Here is a 10536-nt window from a genome sequence, read left to right on the forward strand (position 1 = left end):
TTTGCCAACTCATCGCGTGAACTTGCCAAGTCAGCAACTTAACCACTGATTTAGACGGCCACTTAACGGATTGACCTAATTGTGTGATATTGAAAAGTTCCTGGAGTAATCGATTGAAATTAAAAAATAATGGAGTAAACTGTCGAGCGCATGAAAGATAATGGAGTGACCAGTAATTTCTCTTTTTTTTTTGTAGTGTTGTCCTGTAATACATATTGAACATCAGTACTTTGATTTTTGAGTTGATAGACCAGAACAAGTTGAGAATTGTAGTGGTGTGCAAGACGTACATATTTTTGCCTTGAGAGAATGAAGAGGAGGAAGTTAAATAGTTAACAAAAGATAGTTGGCTATACTTTCGCATATAGTTAGTTGGACAAAAGCTTCGAAAACATGAGATCTGCAATACCTTCAACGTAGGCATTTGACCGAGAGTTTCCTTGAGGTGCAAAAACATTAATGAAGTGCATAAACATATGAAACTGAAAAGCCAAACTTCCAGAGAGACGATGTTTGAACACAAGCAGGACACATGAACACAAGATATGATTTCTCTAAACTAAACATTTCATATGGAGAAAATTCATTTCGAGAAAACTAATTTTCATCATTGATTCTCAGAGTTCATATCAAATTGAAATACTAACTAGGAGGGGGAGGATAGAGATACTGGTACAACAGAAGAAATGTTGATAAACTCTGCCTTGCCGAACAAAAATAGAACAAAAAGAAATATAGACCACTTTGCCCAATACTTGTGAAAGTGGCATAGCCTCCTTTCCTTTAAAAGATCTTAAAGAGCAGGCCACCATGAGTGGCAAAGAAGGGAGCAAACACAAGGGACTCAACAGCCATGAGCTTAATGAGGATGTTGAGTGATGGGCCTGAAGTGTCCTTCAGTGGATCTCCAATGGTGTCACCGATGACTGCAGCCTTGTGGGGGTCAGACCCCTTTGGGCCAAGAGTCCTTGCATGCTCCGAAGCACCAGCCTGTAATCACCCCAAAGCAAAACCGTTAGCAAACAATGTATATGGTTTGGAATGATATAAACCAGAGAACCTAGAGGGTGAATTGCTTTACCTCAATGTACTTCTTGGCATTGTCCCATGCACCACCAGTGTTAGAGGCAGATATTGCTACCTGAAAAGAATGGACAAGTTGCAGATCAACATCTATTCGGCAAACGAAAATTCTCACTTAATCAAAAAGAAACCTGGAATATCAACGTTCAACATTACCTGCACACCAGAAACAAGGGAACCAGCAAGGACACCAGAGAGGGTCTCCACACCGAACAATGTTCCGACAATGAGAGGTGTAAGGATGACAAGGGCACCAGGTGGAATCATCTCCTTGATGGATGCATCAGTGGAGATCTTGACACAGGTAGCATAGTCGGGCTTGGCAAGACCCTCCATGAGTCCTGGGATGGTATTGAACTGCCTGCGAACTTCCTCAACCATTTTCAAAGCTGCACTTCCCACACTCTTCATGGTCATGGCAGAGAACCAGTAAGGAAGCATTGCACCCACGATCAGTCCGATAAAGACCTTTGGGGTTAGGACATCAACTGTTGAAATCGCTGCACGACTGACAAAGGCACCAAATAGAGCCAAAGAAACTAGAGCAGCAGATCCAATAGCAAATCCCTGAAATAAAAAATGCAAATAATTTATTGGTACACCAAAAGACCATTCATATGAGATCAAGATAAATATAACAGAAACAGAAAGGACAAAATTATCATCGAAGGGGCACTGTTGCTCTAATGCTGAGACAAAGCACCCACAACATGAAACAGTTAAGGATTGTCCTTTCGGTTGAGAATAGACAAAAGACTGTTTGATAGAAACATAAGCACATTAACTTGCCTTCCAACTTACTACAGCCACTTCTAATAGCGGCAATATGCAGTCAAAATCTAACTGTACGACTTTGCAGCCACCTTAGAAACCACACAAGTATACTAATACAATTAAAAAAGCAATCTTGATAAAGAGATCAAACAGAACAAGACAAGTAAAGTGGATATTCCTATTTCTTGCACGCCCAAAGAGACAACATGCTACTTCCAACTAGAAGTATAGAAACATTTCAAAAGAAGAATTACCTTTCCAATTGCAGCAGTGGTATTCCCAGCGGCATCAAGAGCATCGGTTCTCTCACGAATACGATGGCTCATGCCAGCCATCTCAGCAATGCCTCCAGCATTGTCACTGATGGGCCCGTAGGCATCAATTGCCAACCCTGTAGCGATGGTGCTCAGCATCCCAAGAGCAGCCACTGCAATGCCATACATAGCAGCGAAACTAAAACTAACAAAAATGCTGACTGCGATGGCGAAAATTGGAATGATGACTGATTTGTATCCCAGAGCAAGCCCAAAGATAACATTGGTGGCAGCACCAGTCCTACAGGAATCAGCAACATCTTGCACAGGGCTGTGAACAACAGAGGAAATGGTTAAGTGGATACAGGACTTGAAAGTAGTAAAAAAGAGAGGTCTTATGAAGTATATTGTAGTACCTATATGCATTGCTAGTATAATACTCAGTGACAAATCCAATGATAAGTCCGGCCCAAAGACCAACAGATACACACAAGAACAATTGCCTGCAGAACAATACATCAATTAGGGTTAGAACTAACGAATAGATTCTCAAGTCAGGTAAGTACTTACTTAATTGGTGACAAAAATCATACAGCACTTACCAGTTCTTTACAACTTTCTGAACTCCAAAGTTGTAAATTGTGAAAGATGATGGCAGAGCAACCCAGCTAACAATTGCAATTCCAATAGTCATAAGAACAGTGGAGATAATAAGCTGATTTTTCAAAGCTGGTTCAATGTCCTTGACAGCCTTGATCTCAAAGAAATCAGTGGCAAACAAGGTTGTGATTAAACAAATAAGAATGCCCATAGAACTGACAAGAAGGGGATACAGCATGGCAGTGAACTCATGGTTGATTCCAAATGAGGAAATGGAAGCAACAACTAGCGCAGCACAAGATGATTCAGCATAGGAGCCAAAAAGATCAGATCCCATACCAGCAATATCCCCAACATTATCACCAACATTGTCAGCAATCACCTGAAGGTTAACCAAAAAAAATTATCATCAAAGCCACATAGTTTGATCTCAAAGACAGTTTTGAGAAATATCCATAACACTTACAGCTGGGTTTCTCGGGTCATCTTCAGGAATGTTTCTTTCAATTTTTCCAACAAGGTCAGCACCGACATCAGCAGCCTTGGTATAGATACCACCACCTACTCTCCCAAAAAGAGCCATTGCTGATCCACCAAGACCATAGCCAGTAATTGCCTCAAAAAGGCCTTCCCAGTCATCACCATAGTACAGCTGAAAGAGATTGATGGTAATGTAAAGTACCAAAAGACCATTGGCTGCAAGGAGAAAACCCATGACTGCACCAGACCTAAAGGCCACGATAAAGGCCTTCCCCACACCTTTTCTTGCTTCCAATGTTGTCCTGGCATTGGCATAAGTGGCGATTTTCATACCAAGAAAACCAGACAGGAGTGAGGTGATACCACCAAGTAAGAATGCAACAGTACTGAAGAGTGCAGTGGCAAGTGCTGGCTTGCAGGTGCTTGTCACATCATAAGTGCATGGCTGGCTCTCTGTGCTGAAGCCCTTCACAGATCCGAGGAAGAGGAAGATCAAGACTGCAAAAACAACCATGAAGACCCCAACATACTGGTATTCGGTGAAAAGGAAGGATGTGGCCCCTGTAAAACAATGAACACATTTTTTTCAATAAAATGAAGATATTTCTACAATGATACTAGTCATTGATTGCAAACCATTGAAACCAATGCTTGTAGAATAAGATTAAGAGCAAAGGTAATTACCCTTAGATTACAAGATAAACTGAAAAAAAAAAATCACAAATAAAAACCAATGGTAAAGGTCTAAAGGACCAACATTAACACTAGAATGGTAGCTAAACTCCTCAATGTCAAGGGCATCATTGATGAAAGCAGATTCCAAAGGGGTAAAAATAAAGTAGCAGCAAAGACAAAGACAGGGAATAAAACATCAAAGGATTCATGCCTATCTCATTATTTGAAGTTTTGAACAAAGCTTAGCAGCAACTCTAATATATCTTTTTAGAGCAAAGGTAACATCAAATCTGTCTTAAAAAAAAAAAATCTGTCATTACTGATTGTGACTGCTGTCAAAGTAATACCAGGAGTTGGTAATAACTGCCAGCAGTACTGTGACTCCCTGTGTTTATTGCAAAACTAACAATTGCTCACTCACACAGCATGACAGCATGTCAATTCTTTTCAGGAAAGAAACAAAATCATTCCAAAACCTTATAGAAGATATTCTTTTTTCTTTTGAAAGAAAAAAAAATGAAACCTTTGATTTAGATACAGACAAATCCAAAAGAACATTACACCCACAAAATAAAATATCAAGATAAACCTTTGATTATTCTTAAAGATGCGCCACCACATGACACATGATATCACGTGACACGCGCGTGCACATTAGATAATAATAATTTACAGGAACACCCACACAGCCAAATCACTCTAATTTATGCACGACAAAAATGATTAATTGCGAGTTATCACAATGACAACAAACGACCACAAAATCTATCTTCGCCACGATTTAGATCTGAACGATGTACAGGAGTGGCTGAAGCACCAAACTCATTTCTAGAACCAAACGCAAAAGCAGATCTTGAACTAGACAAAGCTCAGTGTTAATGAAAAAGTACCAGAAACACTGTAGTAAATAAAACACAGTCATTCACCGACAGACGACGCCGTTTGGCTGCTGACATATAGCATAACATAGAAGCACAGTTAAACTCCAAACTCAAAGCCTAAAACAGATTTAAACTTGAAACTAATCATCATAAATCCAAAACAAACACCAGATCTAAGGAAATGAGGACAGGATCTAAGTGAGACACAGAGGAAGTGAACCGTACCTTCGGAGATAGCATTCTGAATCTCGGCGCACTTAGCGACGACGTTTTGGTCGGTGACGCCTTCCTCCTCCTCAATGAGGTAGTCATTGAAGCCGTTCTTCTTTGCGTTGGTTCCTGGGGCGGGAGCGTTACGGTCGGGCGTCACTCTCACGCGCGACACCAAGTACCACTGCAACAGCGAGAACAAGATCCCGACCACGGCGCAGACGGGAATCACAATCTCCGTGGCAAGGTACGAGAGCAGCACCGCCATCCTCGCCGGAATCCGTACGCCGGAGAATTCAAAAATTGAAAACACGAGGAGGAGGCTGGAGAGAGTGAAGTAGCGAAGAGATAGGAGATATGGGAGAGAGCCTTCTGCGAAGCTCGCGGGTGGGTTTATATTCCGAAAATGAATCACATATTCGAGGAGGATATTGGGGTGGGATAGTCTGCGGTGCGGGTGTATGGTGTGTGGTGGTTTGATGCACGGTCAGTATTGGAGGGAGGTGACAGTGGGTGGATAACAACTTTAAAAACAAAGCTTGGCGCATATTTTCGACGCATAGATGTCGGAATCACCTTTCTTCTTCTTTTTTTTTTACTCGGGAAATTCTTCAAGTGTTGAGCTGTTGTTTTCGTGTTTTTGAGTAACGATTCGCTGCTTCGCAACACCAAACTCATGATGTACCAATATGCAACTAACCTTTATGGAGTTGTGATATCACATCTAATACGAAGCAAGAACATGCTAGTAACCTTATCATGTCTCATCTAATTGGTGTTTGAACTCTCTATATATATCCGTATCTTGTATAACACATCTATTTTATGTGTTTTGCTGATTATTTAGAAAAAAATTAACATTATGGAAGTCACGGGTTGAAATTACACTATACAAATAATCTGTTATACAAATTTTCCTGGTACATGTTACAAGTAATGTATATATCCATTGTATAACACATTACTTGTATAGTGCGAATTGAACACGCGATTTCCACAATGTTACTTTTTTTTAGATAATTAACAAAACACGTATAATAGTTTATGTTATATATATTGTAGATATACACACGTGGAAATACAAATCCCCAATTAAATGAGACAAACTATGTTAGCTGATTGGTTTTCTTATGAAAATGTGTCTAAACCTAGGGTTATATGCACAATAGAGGATAAAACAACGCGATCAATGTCTCTCAAGCCTACTATTTTGATTTGCTTAATCTTGGATGTAAATGGTGATTTAGGTAGCAATTTTTTTATATTTGGTCATCATTGCCGAGTTATAATTTGATTAGTATTATCATTTCTCTCAATCCCGGTATGTGGGCCTGCATTGGGATAAAATTGGGTACATTGCTGTATTAGGAAGTTAATTGCATGATATGATTAGGACTTTTGAGCAATAGTGTGGATGGAAGCAGAGGATGATTGCCCAGTAGATGAAGATATTGGTGGAGTTGTTTTTCGAGCGGTTGCAGAGACTCCTGACGTCCCGGCGTGCGTGTTGAATGGCGTGCAGAGCATCCTTTCGGATAATTCTCATTTTCTTTCTTATTAATTTCTATTTTTCCCCGTGTTCCCTTTCACTAATCTCTTTACCTTCCCCTATATCCACTCCACCAAATATCACATTACCACTCCCCCATGTCTTTTTAGTAGAAATTCTACCGAAAAATTATGAGTGTTATCCATATCTGTAATTCTGGGTTGGCCATGAGTCCATGGCTCTCGATCATTATCGAGTCACTTGTTCTCATCCAAGTTACAGTCTTTTACCCATCTTATAGAAACCTGCATAAATATCTATATATAAATTTTTTAGATTTTGACGTACCGTCATATGATACGTCTGTTTACATTAAAAGTTTTTAATAGTACAATTAGATATTACAGTTTTTTACACATCTTATAGAAACCTGCATAAATATCTATACATAAATTTCTTAGGTTCCGACGTACCGTCATATGGTACATCTGTCTATGCCCGGTCCTAGCCTAGTGCTAGCAGTGCGCTGGCACCGGGGCCCATGGCTGAAGGGGGTATTTATTTATTTTTTTTTAAATTTTTTTTTTCTATTTGTTATACATATATATATAGGTGTAATTAATATAATAAAAATATGAAACCATAATTATAGGGTTCCACGAATCATATTGTCGTTCAAGTTCTCTCTTCTCCTTATTCTTTGGGACTTCTTTATTTCTCAAAGAAAAATCTTCTTTTTAGTCTCTTCTTCTCTCTCAAACTCTTAATCTTCTAATTCTTCTCCCAAATTTAAATACATATTGCAGCAATAAAAGGAGCTCGATTAGAGATTGATGTTCTTTGGAACCAAATTTTTTTCCTTCTTCTTTTTTTTTCCTTTTTGACATTGCACTTGACTAGGTTTGGAACCCCGAAAAATTGGTACTATTTGAATTTTTCTTTTAAAAAAAAAAATTATACAAGGGCACATTTTTTTTCCCCACACTGGGCCTTGGATCTTTCAGGACCGGCCCTGCGTCTGCCTACATTAAAAGATTTTAAACAGTACAATTATATACAACTCTTAAGTTCATTTCTGGTTTGTATATCTTTTAATATAATTATTTTAACTTTACAATTTTATTATCCAATCGTTCATGTTTTACAAATTAATGTAAATATCAACTCCTTAAACAACGATCAAACTGGAGCTGCTTTCGTTGTTTATTCGACTCGGTTAGATCCCTGACTCCATGAGCAGATGTTTTTGTTATTTACTCGACTCGATCAGTTAGATTCAAACTCAGGGTCTATAACGTCTTCTAAATTTTTCTTTCACTACATAGATGGTGCATCATAATTATTGTATGAATTGTCTGTTCCTTCAACTCGATTAGATATCGCTTAGTAGTCTCTAATTTAGTTGGTTTTGATAAAAGTAATCTGCAAGTATAAACATATTAATCATTTTTTCCCAAACAAAAACATATTAATCATAATGTGGGGTGAATGTCCTCGTCCAAAAACAAGTAAACAGCTAATCGGAAGCTTAATAATTGGTGGCCACACCCTAATAATATGGAAGAAAACAAAGAGTGCAGTGAGCAAAAAAGTGGTTGGTTCACGTATGGGAAGGAAAGGGGGTATCAGGTATGGCAAGGCAGGTGACTCCTTTGTAAGCATGTACATAAACGAACAAACAAACAGTGGGAGTGAAAAACGTTGGCTTCATCATCATGAATGATTCATGAAAAGTGGTGGACCGTTGGGGGAGAGAGTGTATTCAAGGACAAGGTTGTTCGCATCTAGCTCCAATATTAAAATGGCTCTTTGAATCAATCGGATTGGTTCCACTTGATTTACATCCATCCAAAACACACACAGGAGTTAGCTTGCACAGATTTATATACAACAAGTGTTTCCAGTTGGCTAGCTGTAAGCATGAAACCCCAGCTAATAAGTTAACCGTGATGTGCCACCCTACATGTTACTCGATGCTTCACCCTCCTGACGTTTTAAGCCCCCCGGGACCGAACGTTAAGAGCAAGCCTACTTCATGAGGAAAGCGACCTCACTAATTAGTGTATTTTTGAGCAATTATGTAGCCGTTGTTATTCAGATATAAATATCCAATGACTGAAATAAGTGTTGTTCATGAAGAGGAGTTTGTGTACGTCAAAATATGATTGTCGATCTAATGACTGTATCTCTCTAACGTATAGGGTTTTTTCTCGGCATATCCCACAACCCTTTGAGGCTTACACGTGCATTTAACGTATAGAGCTCCACCAAATTAACATCATACAAACCACAATCAAAATCCAAGCAATGAAGTAGCTGTGGCTGACGAAAGAGAACCGAACTTCTTTCGTTTCTCTCTACTCGATCTAATTAGCTTGTGATAAAATGAGAAAAGCTATGGCTTTTGTAATTTGTAGCACTGGAAAATGCAACGTTCCTATCCCCATAGCTACTTATGTGTCTTATTTTTGAAGGCTTGGTTGGTTGGTTTAGTTTATCTACTAAATTATAAGCGTGGTTAGAGGAGTTATCATACTATATTTGGACCTATAGAACCATAAATATGAGAGAAAGATAGTTAAAAAAAAAAAAAAATACAGCCCTTCCTAGCATAGGCAATATTTTGAGAATATAACAAACATTCAGAAAGAGTCCAGGGGTTTGGAATTTAGCTCCTCTACATGAGTTATTTCCCCCAAATATTGCGACTAATATTATGGCCTTGCCTGTTAGCTCTCATGGACACCAGGATCGGTGGATTTAGTCTGAAGATAAGAAAGGTAAATTCACTGTCAAGTCTGTATATCACTAGGCTCGGAAGCTTGTTTTGGACTATGACACACACCCCAACCCGAGCTCCTTATTGTGGAACAAGCTATGGAAGGCCCATGTTCATGGTAAAGTCAAAATTTGTATATTCTTCCTACACGAAGTCGACTGAGTGAACGTGGTATTGATATTGATAGCCAATGTCCATTTTGTGAGGAGGAAGTGGAGTCACCAATCCATGCCTTAAGAGATTGTACGCATGCAGCAGGATTCTTTACTCTGGTGCATATCCCTTTCATGCCGCAGACAACTAATGTTCATGATTGGTTAGCTCTCTTGGCTTCTATTGATTATGATACCTTTCAAATTGTTCTCATGTTACTTTGGGCTATTTGAGGTAACCGAAATGTGAAATATGGGAAGATGAAACTAAATTAGCAGTTGAGTTAGTACCTCTTACCTTGGATTGGTGGACAAAGTATAAACTAGCTTATGCCCCTTCATATGGTCCTAGAGCTGCTTCTAGAGCCACATGAAAAAGGCATTCGGCTGGTTTTATTAAACTGAATGTGGATGCATCGTTTGACCCCATAACTGGACGTACTGGTCTTGGTGGGGTTTTCCATAATCATGAGGGGCGTAGTCTCAGTGTATTTACAAGATTTGTTTCCCTTTCTAGTTCACCTCAACATAGTGAGCTATTGGCTCTGCTGGAAGGAGTCGGTATAGCTCTCATGCACCAGTTGTGTCCTATTAACATCGAGACCGATTGTTAGACGCTTGTGGCGGCTATTTCAACAGGTGCCATGGACAACTCGTTCTTGGGGTTCCTTCTCACAGATTTGAAGGAAAATTTAAGGTATGTAGCTAACGCCAGAGTTAGAGAAGCAAATACGGTGGCTCATTCTTTAGCTCAATTTGCTTTACATTCTATGAGTACTTGTTTTATGCCGGTTGGTCCTCAGCCTTTGTGGAGGAACTTATATTTGTTGAGTGTAATGATCCTTATCAATGAAAGAAATTTCATTTCCCTAAAAAAAAATAATAATAAAAAAGAAAGAGGTTCGTGTACTTTTATTAAAGGGAAAATGCCCATTTAGTCAAAAACAATAAACACAAACCTCATTCCAATGAAAATCTTTTGTCTAACCCCATTTCAATGAATTTAAAGAATAAGACGTTTATATCCTCACTAATCAAATACACCGTATCTCTCTCCCTCTCTCTTCTCTCGTCCCTCACTCTTCAGATCTAAAACTCTCTCTCTCTCTCCTCTCCCTCCCTCTCTCTCATCCCTCACTCTCTCATCTCTCTCATGATC

The 10536-nt window shown here is 39.1% G+C and overlaps 1 protein-coding gene across 1 annotated transcript; it reads right to left on the reverse strand.

Moving 5' to 3' along the window:
- Positions 1-574: 574 nt before the first annotated feature.
- On the reverse strand, positions 575-5333 carry LOC101314105 (pyrophosphate-energized vacuolar membrane proton pump 1-like). The gene is made up of 8 exons (XM_004303235.1): positions 4973-5333; positions 3178-3752; positions 2714-3093; positions 2528-2614; positions 2112-2442; positions 1240-1650; positions 1082-1141; positions 575-990 (listed from the first exon to the last, which is right to left on the reverse strand). The coding sequence occupies exons 1-8, from the start codon at positions 5223-5225 to the stop codon at positions 784-786; spliced, it is 2304 nt and encodes a 767-aa protein (XP_004303283.1). The 5' UTR covers positions 5226-5333; the 3' UTR covers positions 575-783.
- Between the last annotated feature and the right edge of the window lie 5203 nt (positions 5334-10536).

Source organism: Fragaria vesca, linkage group LG6 (assembly GCF_000184155.1).
Source record: "Fragaria vesca subsp. vesca linkage group LG6, FraVesHawaii_1.0, whole genome shotgun sequence".
In the NCBI taxonomy this organism is placed as follows: domain Eukaryota; kingdom Viridiplantae; phylum Streptophyta; class Magnoliopsida; order Rosales; family Rosaceae; genus Fragaria; species Fragaria vesca.